At 43.0% G+C, this 12,496-nt stretch overlaps 1 protein-coding gene across 2 annotated transcripts in view; it reads left to right on the top strand.

Moving 5' to 3' along the window:
• The window catches only part of TEX2 (testis expressed 2), a 92,534-nt gene that overhangs the window by 71,154 nt on the left and 8,884 nt on the right, over positions 1–12,496 (top strand). For both annotated transcript variants that reach the window (XM_070394837.1, XM_070394836.1), the window contains exons 7-8: positions 34–133; positions 9,394–9,526. In XM_070394837.1, the coding sequence (XP_070250938.1) occupies positions 34–133; positions 9,394–9,526 (233 nt within the window). The remainder of the gene's footprint in view (positions 1–33; positions 134–9,393; positions 9,527–12,496) is intronic.

The following is a 12,496-nucleotide window of genomic DNA, read 5'->3' as shown; positions in this document are numbered from 1 at the left end:
ACATTTCATTCATTGTTTACTTCTTTTCTCCAGCTCCCCTACTTTATGAATGAGCTAACTCTGACGGAACTTGACATGGGGGTGGCTGTGCCAAAAATCCTTCAGGCCTTCAAGCCTTATGTTGATCACCAAGGTAACTCTTAATTGACTTTAGAGAGGAATGACACTTATATGAGTGTGAAAATGTCCCCATCACTGCAGGTTGAATACCAAGACTTTGTGTTTGGAGGGAGTTGGGGGCTTTTTAAATCGTGTATTTCATGTTGGTTATCTTTGTTCTTTACAGTCACAGCCTCACACAAATGGGGAATAGATCAGGACTCCTGCTCCTATTCCTTTTAGTCTCTCGGATCCTTAAAAAAGTCCTCCTTCAGCCCTAACCCATTCGGCTCAGTGGATAGAGCGTCGGCCTGTGGACTAAATGGTCCCAGGTTCGATTCCGGTCAAGGGCATGTACCTTGGTTGCAGGCACATCCCCAGTTGGGGGGGTGTACAGGAGGCAGCTAATCGATGTTTCTTGCTCATCAATGTTTCTAACTCTCAATCCCTCTCCCTTCCTCTCTATAAAATATCAATAAAATATATATATATATATATATATATATATATATATATATTTTTTTTTTTTTTTTTTTTTTTTTTTTTTAAAAAGGTCCTCCTTCAGCCCAAAGATACACATATGCCAGTTGGGGCCTGAACTTTTGTGACTTAGAAAACAGTCCCTGCTCTGTATGGCTGCAGCCCTTGCAGGGTGAGCCTCACTCCCCTGTCCTGGGCCTCACATGTGCATCTGCCCAGCCCTGACCTCTTTCCAGGAGTTGCCTCTCCTATGTATCCACTCCTTTACTTCGCCCCAACCTCTAGCTTGCAGATTCTTTGATCTTCATGTTTTACATCTTTATGTTCTTACCACTCTTAGAAGGCACTTACTTAGGTGTTTAAACAAGGAAGACATATTGTCAGACAGTATTTTGAGAGTAAGTCTCTCTGTTGGAGGAAGGTTCTCAGATTTGGTTTTTAAGACATGCTGCTGACATTATTTATGCCTACTTGTGTGTGTTGGGGAAGAAAGAGTTGATTAGAATGCTTAGAGAGTTTAAATAAATGTAAAGATTTATGTGTATTTTATGGCATGTAGTTTTAAAATGACCTTGATGGGTAATTTAGTGCACAAGAGTTTGGTAAAAAGAAGACTGAGCCAGATAGGCAAGAACAGTCTGTGAGCAGGCAGGAAAAAATGTGCCCATCATGCAAACAGCTGATTTTTTTTTCTATAATGTCCCTTTCAAGTGAACCTCTTTCTACCTCCACTGGATTTACATTATTCTTCCAAAGGCTCAGGAACAAAGTAGGGAAGAAAATAATTACAACTTTTTAAGAGAGTGATACTTGTTTTGAAGTAAAGGTTTTGGAAAATTTAGACATTCTAGCATCTACTTGTATCTCTGTATGGCTATATCACATGGCTCTTGAACCATATTTAGTGAAATCTTTTTCTGTGTTGTATACATTTAATATAAATTCAAAGGGATTTTTTTCCTAGTGCTACAATTAGTAGCCCTATTTCTGTGGCAATGTTTCAGCAGATAGTGACCCCATATTGTCATGTTTTGAGCATCTCATTGATTTCAGAGAAAGGTAGACCAGAGTAGTATTTGCAAATGTAGAAGTCCACCTAATGCTGCACGTTGAGATCACCTATAACCACTAAATTATGTCTACACTTTAAATAAATCTGAGTGCTCCTTGGTTAATTCCTGGTTCACTAAGAGTAAAACTAGAAAAGATTCTTTGCAAACGATTTAGCTAGAGTTCTCTTAACCACATGTGAAATTTTAAAGGATACATCATCTCTGTGTTAAGTGTGTAGCTAGAATCTTCGCTCCATTGTCAATGTACAAGTGTTGCCTTTCTCCTCTGCTTCTAGCAGGCTCTAGGTTGCCTTTTACTCTTTGCCTCTAGGAATTAACTTGCATGTAACAAGCTGGTAAATGATCAGCTAACATAACCCTTCTGAGCGATGGGCTTAAAGAAAGTCAATAATAGGTATACATGCTCTGTTTTCCAGTGCATTAGCAGTCTCTTATCTCAGGGCCGAATTCGCCCTTTGTTGAATTAGAAATTTCTTACGACAAGAGAACAGTGCCACAGCTGGGCCTTGCTGCATCTGAGTGTCCCTCTGGCTTTGAACTCTGCAGCCTCCCAGGGCAGCGCTGTCAGGCTCTGAGTGAAATTCACCAACCATCTAAGTCTTCAGTCTCTTTCCTTTCCCTCTAAAGAGAGATATTTCACTAGATCACTGATTTTCAACCTTTTTCATCTCATGGTACCCATAAACTAATTACTAAAATTCTATGGCGCACCAGAATTTATGTCTTTTTGGCGATCAGAAAAAAAAAGTATAATTTTGATTCATTCACACAGGAAGTGTTGTGCTGGCTGTTGTCATTTTTTTTATTTGACAATCTAAGGGAAAAGAAGTCAGTGCCCCTGACTAACTAGTCAGGTATTGTATGTTTTAAAAATTCTTGTGGCACACCCATTGAAAATCACTGCACAAGATAAATTAAAGCTTTGCTCCTTATTTAACTCCTTTCAGGGCAAATTTTAGAGATCTGCCTGCTTGTGTAACAAAGGAGGAAAGGTATGATAAAGACATAAAGCCTGTGGGTTTTAAAAGTTTGACCAAGTTAGATTTTTCCATGTCTGCAAAGAATACAAGTGTTGGTAAAACAGAAATGAACACAAAAGAAATACACATTTTGGATTCCATGGCTCTGAAAAAAATTCCTTTCAGCGAAATTAAAATCAGGGTGACTTGCTAAAACGGACTCTGAAAAGCAGAGCTCACCTTCCAGGGAAAGGCAACCCAGGGTGAAGAGGCCTTACCAGCTCTTGGGAGAGACACCTCCCATGGGATCTCCCCTATTTTTTAAAAATGTTTTCTAACTTGTGCTTGTTACTTGGAGGCACCTGGTTCAGAACGGGTATTTGGTCCAGAGCTGATTGGATCACTCGTCCTACAGATGCTCCTCTTTAGGCAGCACTGAGTGGTGGTTCTGAGCACCAGGTCTGGGGCCAGACTGCTGGGCTCACAGTTGACCCATCCTACAGCTTAAAGCTGGCAACTGCTACCAGAATAAATGGAAACAAGAATGCCATTGTCAGCTTTCGTGGCCTTGCAACGGAGCAGTAAAATCACACGTTGACCACGTTGGCCTGTCCAAGTTCCGGGGCACACAGCCTATTTCTATGTAGTTAATAAGTTAAGTAACTGCCTTACCCAAGGCATCGTCACTTCCCACCAACAGCAGGTGGCTGGAAACTGGCTTTGTACCTCCTGCCTTATCTCCGACTCCTCCCAAACCACATATGTCTCTAACCATGGGTGTGTGGGGGGCTCCTCTCTTCAGGCTGTACAGTGGGGTCCAGAGTCCTGTCTCTGTAACCCACCCAAAACTGGCCTCCCCTTCCCACCCCTAATACCCACCCAAGCTGCTGTCTCCAGGGCCAGGCCTCTGGGATCCACCAGGCCACCCCTCTCAGCCAAGCTCTTTCCTGTTGTTTTATTAACTCTGTTGGGATAGATAATGTTTGCTCCTCGTTTATTCAGCAGCTGCTCATTGTAGGGAAAACTGGATTGTTTAGAAAAGGAAAAATATTACCCATCACCCCACCATTCAGAGACAGCCAGGGTTACCTTTATGGTACATTTTTGGTTTATTCTCTCCTAGTATTCTTTCTCTTATGGTTAAAAATTGAATTAGAGCCGAGACCGGTTTGGCTCAGTGGATGGAGCGTCGGCCTGCGGACTGAGAGGTCCCGGGTTCGATTCCGGTCGGGGGCATGTGCCTGGGTTGCGGGCATATCCCTGGTGGGGGATGTGCAGGAGGCAGCTGATTGATGTTTCTCACTCATCGATGTTTCTAACTCTCTCTGTCTCTCTCCCTTCCTCTCTGTGAAGAATCAATAAAATATATTTAAAAAAAAAAATTGAATTAGAACCAGACACTTAAAGAATTGGGCAGACTGATAACATAGACTTGAGAGGATAGTCAGAGATAACCTAGCCCAGACCCTGCTGGGTTGTAGCTGTGTGATGTGTAGGCCAAGCCCAGAGTGGGTGTGACTTGCCAAAGATCTCCCAGCAGCTCACCTTCCATCCTGTTCCTCAGCTTCTAGGCCAGAGGCTCTCCATGAGCAATGGCTCTGCAGCCAAGCCATCCATGTTGGAGCCCTGGTTCTTCACTGTTCAGCAGTGAGATCTCAGGAAGTTACTAACCACTCAGCCTCAGTTTCCTCATCCGTAAAGTACTGGTATCAGTAGCGCCTCCCTTTTCCAGTTGTGGTGGAGATAAAATGTTATGTGTAAAATGCTCAGAGAGGACACGTGGCACATAGTAAGCCATTAGTGTCTGCTGCTGTCACAAAGTCTTGTTGTTAGTAAAAGCTTTCTAGTAGGGAACCTCTTCTGTCAGCCAGGTTATCATCTTCGTGCCTGGGACCAGTGTCAGAATGAACCAAGGATATGGACTGTGCTCCTCAGGATCAGATGAATTCATTTAGTCTTCAGGATGTTTGCTTCATGTATTTAAGTCTGCAAATAGTCATTGAGCATCTACCATGGGCATTTCTGTACTGATTTTGCCCCATTTCAGGATACCAAAAATAACAACCCACATTTCAACTGAAGGTAGAAAGATTACTATAACCAGCCAGAATAGGAACCTTGTCGGTCTTCAGATGCCTTTACTCATGACTGGCAGTTTCCACCATCTACCCCTCATCTTCTGGACCATAACTCGACTGCCTGGTGCCTTGTGCTGGGTCTAAAGATACTCTTCCAACTGATTGTTTCAGAAACTGGAACCAGAGCCAGGCTTGTGACCTGCCCATTCCTTGCTGCAACACCCTTGTCAACAGTTGACATTAGGACAGCAGCTATCTAGAGCTGAACATGGTGACAGGGCCAGATGTGGGGCTTGGTACTTACAGGAATGGCATGCACACTTCTCTAACTAGATCATGTTGCAGAAAGAAAAAGACTTTTATAGAAAGGGAGAAAAAAGACCCATTTGTGGATCTTGGTAGGGGTGTGAGAGAGGAGATTGATTTACGACTATGTCCACCTTGGAAGGCAGAGCTGTTTCCAAGAACAGTTACAGGTAGACAACGCTAAAAATGACATTAATCCTTAAGGATGCAGCCAAATACAAGAAATGCTAGTTTTCTGTGGTATCTGAGTAATATGTCACCAGTCTGTTTGCCAGGAACAAAACAGTCACTGGTGAATTCTTCTAAGAGCCGAATAACTCAAACATCTGCTCATGGTAATACATTATTAATGCTCCATTTTAAGAGGTTTTGTTCTTTGGATGCTTTTGGAGTGAAAATCAACCACTACTATTTAGAGGTGGAGGAAATGAGGTAACATGAGGGCCAAACTCAGTGAGCAAGGCTTTAGGTTCTCTCAACTCCTGAGCCACAGGGGCCCTGTTAAACCTATTCCAATGAGACTTTTAGTTATTTTAATAGTAATAAAACAGTGACCAGCTGAGTGAAATTACTAGATGGATATAGCCATGGAAGAACTATACCTGAGGCCATGGAATCTATTAAATAGAATACCAGGACGAAGGCCAAAGAACCTCTGTTTTAGCTGTCTCTGGTGATACTCGCACGGCTGTTTATGATCTCTGGTGATACCCGAAGTCTGATCTGCACCAGATGGCGCAGGTATCTTTCTTCTCCTTCAAGCATAAACTTCCTGATACCTTGCATTAAGGACTCAATAAGCACTTTAGGATAGAGGGATAACTTTTGCTGCAGTATCCCTCTGAGTAGTGGTGGTGGTGGTAACTGATCCTTTTCTCTGAAGCTGTAGAGTGAAAAACAGTCATCGGAGCTGCTCACAGGCCCTTGCATGAAGACTCACTGAAGTTCACTGTTGTCCTTGTCAGTTGTGTTTCCCATGTTCCAGAATAAAGTGCCAGTTTTATAGGGATTTGTTAAGGACTGAATGTTTGTGTACCTCCTCCCTCCAAATTTATGTTGCAGCCCTAACCTGCAATGTGGTGGTATTTGGAGGTAAGGCCTTTGGAGGTAATTAATTAGGTTTAGATGAGGTCATGAGGGAGGTTGCTCATGATGGGATTAATGCCCTTCATAAGAAAAGACCAGAGAGCTAGCTTGCTCTGTCTCTGCCATGTGAAGACACAGTGAGAAGGTGGCCATCTACAAGCCAGGAAGAGAGCCCTCACCAGGAACTGAATTGTCCATACCTTGATCTTAGACTTCCAGCCTCCAGAACTGTGAGAAATAAATGTCTGTGGTTTAAGTCACCCAGTGTATGGTATGTTGTTATTGCAGCCCAAGATGAGACAGGACTTTGTGTTCCTATCCTTTCCGAGAACCTCTCAAGACTGACTGCTTACTCCTATTTAGAGGCTTAAAAAATTGTCCTCCTCAACTTCTGTTTTTTGTCCTTGAGCATTACCAAGAGCAGATGGTTACAGAAACCAGCATTTTAAATGAAATGCCTCACAATAAAGTCTTAACATTCGTTAAGAGCACAAAAGAAACAACTCTGTAACTACATTCATCTAGATGAGTAGCATTCAGCTCCCTTAGAGTTAAGACACCACTCATGGAGCAGTGTGTGTCCCGTCTTCCCATTGTTGTTACATTTATCCCCAATGGGAAGACAGCCTTTCTAGAAACTGTTAATTTCTATCTTTCAGCCTAACAAGGCAGCAGCCTTCTGACTCACCTGTTATGTAACCAGTTGGCCTCGGCTCCAGGTTGTTATGCTTCACGGTTTTCAGGGTGCTTTCTGCCTGCTGACTCTTGTCACAGAGTTTTTCTGCTCCTAGTGCTAAAATTGTCACCTTTCCCTCATCAGAATGCAAGCACATCATGTTAATTTGTTGGAATATTTGCAGTTTATATCTATTTTTAAAGGTTTTCAAACCATTCTTGACTCCTTCACATTTTCACTGAGAACCAGGACTGAGCAAGACCCCATGAGTGAGCTCATGGGACATATACAATGATATAAAAAAGACCCCATCCCCCACTCCGAGGCTCAGTCAGATGCCCACCTCTCGTCCCCTCCCTCGCCCAGACATGCTCTCTGGCTGCCCAATGCAGCCTCTTCCCTCTTGGCCCTGCAGCCTCCTCTGGTCTGGCCCCTGTCTGCCATGGCAACAACTAGGCTGGAGCAAGGAGTTGTGGAAGTAAGGAAGTGGGCTGGCGTTGCCAGAGAAAGGGGAGAGCCTGGCTAGGATGTTCCGGGCGCTGGGCTACACACATCAGTTCGGTCTCCCTTGTGCAAATGAGGCCGGAGCACAAAGGTCGGGAACTTCCATGTGACTGGGCTCCATATGCTCTTTCCTCCTCTTCCCTGCCTCCAGTTTCATAAGGTAGGGTACGGGAGCCTGTCACTTGAGGGGATGTCCCAATGATTGGGGTATGGGCCAGAAACCTACTAAGCCTGTATCTATATCCCCACATTAAAAAAAAAAAAGACAAACAAAACCTTCACTTTATAAGAAGTAAAATTCTGATGGCTTTAATATAACAATCTTCAAAGGCAATACATACTATTAATATTTATTGAAAACCTGACTAGAATTTTCAAAAGAAATGATTATGTCTGAAGACATACAGCATCCAGATATTTGAGTCTATTGATTCTTGAGTTAAATAAAGCTGGAGATATAGAATAAATATTTTCTTTATTGATGTCCTTTTTATATTGAGTTTGAAATCTATTAATATCAAGCCTTTTGCCCTGATCCTTCTTCTATTGGAAGTGATGAATGACTAAATGTCTTTATGAAAACAGATGTGCCCTTCACTTCCAGTAACAGTACCTTTGCAGAGCAAGCTAATTGATGATTTCTAACTGCTTAATGTAAGCATGAAATAAAGCAAAGAAGACAATCATAATTGGTCTACATGTCACTTAATTAAACCAGGTCATCATGGAAAATGAGTACCTTCAATTATGATAACAAGAATTTGTTGAAAACAAATTGGAAATTATTCTGCCTTTAGTGAGGAATTATATACCATTAGTGCTTCTTGAGGTTAAGCAAAGCTTTTAGCTGAGATTGTGGCCAAATGGAGGATAGGTTATTTACTGTAATTGCTTGAAAATGCTGCTGTGTATGAACAATAGTTTTAGATTAATTTCCTGCTTCCTTTAAATGTTGTCATTTGTCTTCTGAGGATCTCTGAAAGTTTATTAACATTTAAACACCCACTTGAAGGGTCATATTTTGATTGAAAGTCCATGAGATATCATGGCGCTCCAATCCCAGTCTATTCTGTCCTACCTGCCGAGTCATAGAATGTTGGTGAAGAAGGTCCTGCGGTGACTGGTCCTTGTTTGCATTTTAGATTTGTGCTGATGGGCCATCCCAGTGAGCTGCTCTTAGATATGATCTCATTGACAGTAGCTTTTCCAAGGAATAGGTTCTTTATTTGGAAAATCCTGGGGCTCGAACATTAATTCTTTTGTTTCCATTATTAGGCAATTTCCAGAAAGGAAAGGGTTCTAAAAATTTTTGTCACTGTCCTTATTATACCAAGCTAAGTCTGAACCATTTTCTGTGTCCCTGTCTTTTCTGCCCCCACAATTTTAGATCATTTTAAGGAAGACAGTGGTTCTCACATGTGTCTTTTCTTTTCTTTTTTTTGGTTAATCTTCACCGGAGGATATTTTTTCCCCATTGCTCCTCAGAGAGAGTGGAAGGGAGAGAGAGGGAGACGGAAAGTGAGAGGGGGAGGGGGAAGTGGAGGGGGAGAGGCTTGTGAGAGACATGGGCTGGTTGCCTCCCACTCACCCTGACCAGGGGCCCAGGCAGCCAGCCTGCAACCCAGGTACGTGCCCTTGACTGGGAATCAAGCCTGAGACCCTTTGGTGGGCAGACCAACACTCTAACCACTGAGCCATGCCAGCCAGGGCTCTTGCATGTGTCTTTAAAGAACAGCCCAGCTTGCAGTCAAGTGTCTTGTCTGCACCTCTCTTCTGCCTTGTAACTGGCTGGGAATCAGCACACCTTGTCCCGGCTTTGCCCTGGGTCAAGCCATCCTCTTACTATGTGAGAAGAGCCCAGAGAATGGGACCCCAGGCTAACATGAGCACTGAGCTCACTGTGACGATTTCAATGATAGTGAGATGCCGGCAGTTTGCCAGTTGCTTGCAGCATTTTCAAAGGCTTTTCTCCTCATGAGTTCCTCTTGTGTGCCTATATCTGTATCTATATATCTATAGACTTTCAATGTGATACCAATTTAGATACTTTCAAGTATAAATGTTTATATTGTCATGTGCAGTCATGTTTTTCTGGGGGGGAAAAACCTTCTGTTTTTTCACCATTTCTCCAGGACTCTGGATCGATTTGGAAATGTCCTACAATGGGTCCTTTCTGATGACTCTTGAGACCAAAATGAATTTGACCAAACTAGGTAAAGAGCCTCTTGTTGAAGCCCTGAAGGTTGGAGAAATTGGCAAAGAAGGGTAAGGGGCTATATGACTTTACTAACCCAACCCTGGGGAACCAACCTCTCTCTCCAGCCTTTGAGAAGCAGGTTTGACATGTAGTCGTCCCTGATGTTGAGAGAGCAACATTCCATGTAAGTGCTTCTGGACCACAGAGTGTTTCAGGGAATGGTTCCCTAGTTGCACCCTGCACACTGTGAGTCCTCACCTCCACTCAGTGCCTTTTGGCCTCAGTGCTGCTGGTGGGGCACATAGTATCGATTTTCCAGAAGGCATCACTGACTGAGACCAGCAGGGCAGGCTTGTCTACGCAGTAAAATGCTCTGTAAAGAAAATTGTCACTCAGAAAGTACCTCCTCCAACTTACTGCCACAAATAGCCACACGTGGGCAAGGCTATGGCCCATAGGGGGTCTGTCTGCTTTGTAGTCTGTCAACTACAATTAGTGGTTGATTTTATAGCCAAGAGGGTGCTCCTGAAGTGTTGTGAGATGCATTTTCCCTAAATAATACAATATTGACTTGTTTAGCAAATGCTTCTCTTTGTAGAAGATACTGCATCTATTGCCCAGAGTTTAGTAAATATTCAAATTTGTAAGCTAATTAATAATGTTTGCTTTTTTTTTTTTCTTAAATGCTTACAATGAATAAGCTGGAAATTTTACATTTCCATACACCTTTTAAATGACTAACTACAAATTTAAATTATATAATTGTTTTGTCCAAACTGAAAATGCTGATTGGAGTCTGCTTCTCACATCTTTAGCCCCCCATAGAATTAACAGTGCGGTGACAGGAACATTTTACAGGGAGCACTTTCTCAGAGTCTAAATATAAGACACAGACTTAAATTTTTGCTTAGTTATAATACTGACCTAATACTTCTATTTATATTGTGTTAATAGCAGTGTGGGAGCTGGGTCATACATTTGAGAACGTTCTTTTACTTGATGATTCTGATTTATCCAAGTTACTTAATGAAATGTACCTATTTTAATAATTGGAGAATTTCACCTGCTGTATGCAATCTAACCTTAATCTGTGCTATTTCCCTTTCATTTTTCGATTTGTTAAAATGTGTTTGGATTCGGCAATCTGTGGATTGTATTTTCTGGTGAGTGGTGTTTATCAAGTCTCCATGTAGCATTTCATACCCTGTCAGTGCTGTCTTATTTGATCCCATGTGACGCCACTAGGAAGCTTGTCATTTCATCATGTTCCTGGACATAAAGGCTCCGTTTGTAGACCTGAGAGGATTGAGATCAGGAGGACTTAAGAGGCTTTCCTGGCAGGGAAAGTCAGACAAACTTCCTTGATTTGAATTGCTGGGGGATCTTGTCCTGTGGTCAGACTCAACTTATGTCCCTGCACTCCACACATCCCCCATCACTGTGCACGCCTGAGCATCATCAGTCCAGCCTCATGGTAAGAGTGGCAGAACCAGCTGCCTTTAAAATGAAGCGTGTTAGGCAGGAACAGTCTTGAACATGAGGTCTATCTGAGGGGGAGCACGGCACTACGAACACTCGTCAGCAGCATTTGTACAAGGAGCCCTTTCTGGGAACAGCTTGTGCTGGCACAAGAGCTGCTGGGACTCCATTGGAAGGGGGTGAGGTTTGGGGTAGCAAATGGAGCCCCAGTACAGCCAGGTCTCTGAGATCCTTGCCACGTAGGTGCTTCATGTTAACTATTATTCATCCAGCTCTCTTGGCACAATTTCAAGTTCATAAAATGACTGACCAGAGGATGGATATGTTTCTGAGTAGACAATCTTCTCTAGACTGTGTGAAAAAAAAATCCTCTGCTTTTGCAATGGTATTATATTGAATTTGTAATATATACCTAAAGCTCATTTTTTTCCCCCAGTAGAATCTGTTATAACGTGTTTTGCTCCTTCCTGTGAAGGTGTTAAATTTTATGTTGACATGTAATTGACTGTCACTTAATTTTAAAAGCATACAATCCAAAAGCCTGAGCAGCTGAGCCCTTAACCCTTTTTTGCATAATGCACCCTTTTGGAATTCTGAGAGCTCTGGGTCCTTCTCCCAGAAAATGCTCATGTGTTCCATTTGGCTCACAATTTCTGGGAGCATCGAGAGCCTCTGAAAGCCCACCCATAGTTAAGAACCTCATCCCAGAAGTGATTCTCGATCCACTCTTCACTCCCTCAGTGCTGAGCGCACGGAATCACCGAGGCTACATGCTGGAGGAGAGACAGAAGTCAGTGTGCACTTAGCTGTTATTAAGCATGTGATCTCTGGTGGTGACATCTTCCTTGATGTTAAACCTCTCCAAAGAGCAGAATGTCTGGAAAGTTGGCCAGCAGCAGCCCTTTCCCTCCAGGTGCTCCCTGTATTCTGTGGCTGCCAGTCAAGGGCCTCACTTTCAGGCAATGGCTTGTTCCTGGGATGGGACGCTCTGGCAGGGTCTCTGCTCTATCTCCCTGCTCTTCTCAGCTTCCTTCAAGTATGCACATGATTGTGCCCTTGGGGAGTCTGAGGAAATGCTGCTCAACCTGTGAGAAGTCCAACTTACTGGTAGAGGCTGGTTCCCATCTTCCCGTCATTACCCTCAGGGTGATGATGAGAAATTGAAGTCAATATTGCTTTATTCCAGTGAAGTCCTTTTCCCTTTGAAATGTGCATACACTTTATATTTGCAGACGTTTTTCCTTTAGTCTTTTTATTTCCCAAGTAGTCCTCCTGTTACATGCGTAGTTAACATAAATTTGAGGCAGTAATGTACTCAGTAGAATTCAGGTAGTAAACTGTGCAGCCTTAACTTTAGGAATTGCCTGAAAAGGCCAAAGTGAGCCGGTCAGGGGAATGTTCTGTGTGTTGGCTGCTCTTTAATGAAAGGTGGCCTTGGAGTGGGGCATTTCCTGTAAGGCACTTGGCCTGTTCATGCTCTACCATTTTAGCCTGGGCGCAGTATGCAAGTCCACACATAAGGGCCCCTCTGTCCCCACGCTGGGTCACTAGTCCACAGT

Source organism: Myotis yumanensis, unplaced genomic scaffold (genome assembly GCF_028538775.1).
Source record: "Myotis yumanensis isolate MYYU_CA2020_CCGP unplaced genomic scaffold, mMyoYum1.0.hap1 SCAF_16, whole genome shotgun sequence".
Lineage (NCBI taxonomy): Eukaryota > Metazoa > Chordata > Mammalia > Chiroptera > Vespertilionidae > Myotis > Myotis yumanensis.
Note: the sequence above shows the minus strand (reverse complement) of the source record. Positions and strands in the feature narration are given on the sequence as shown.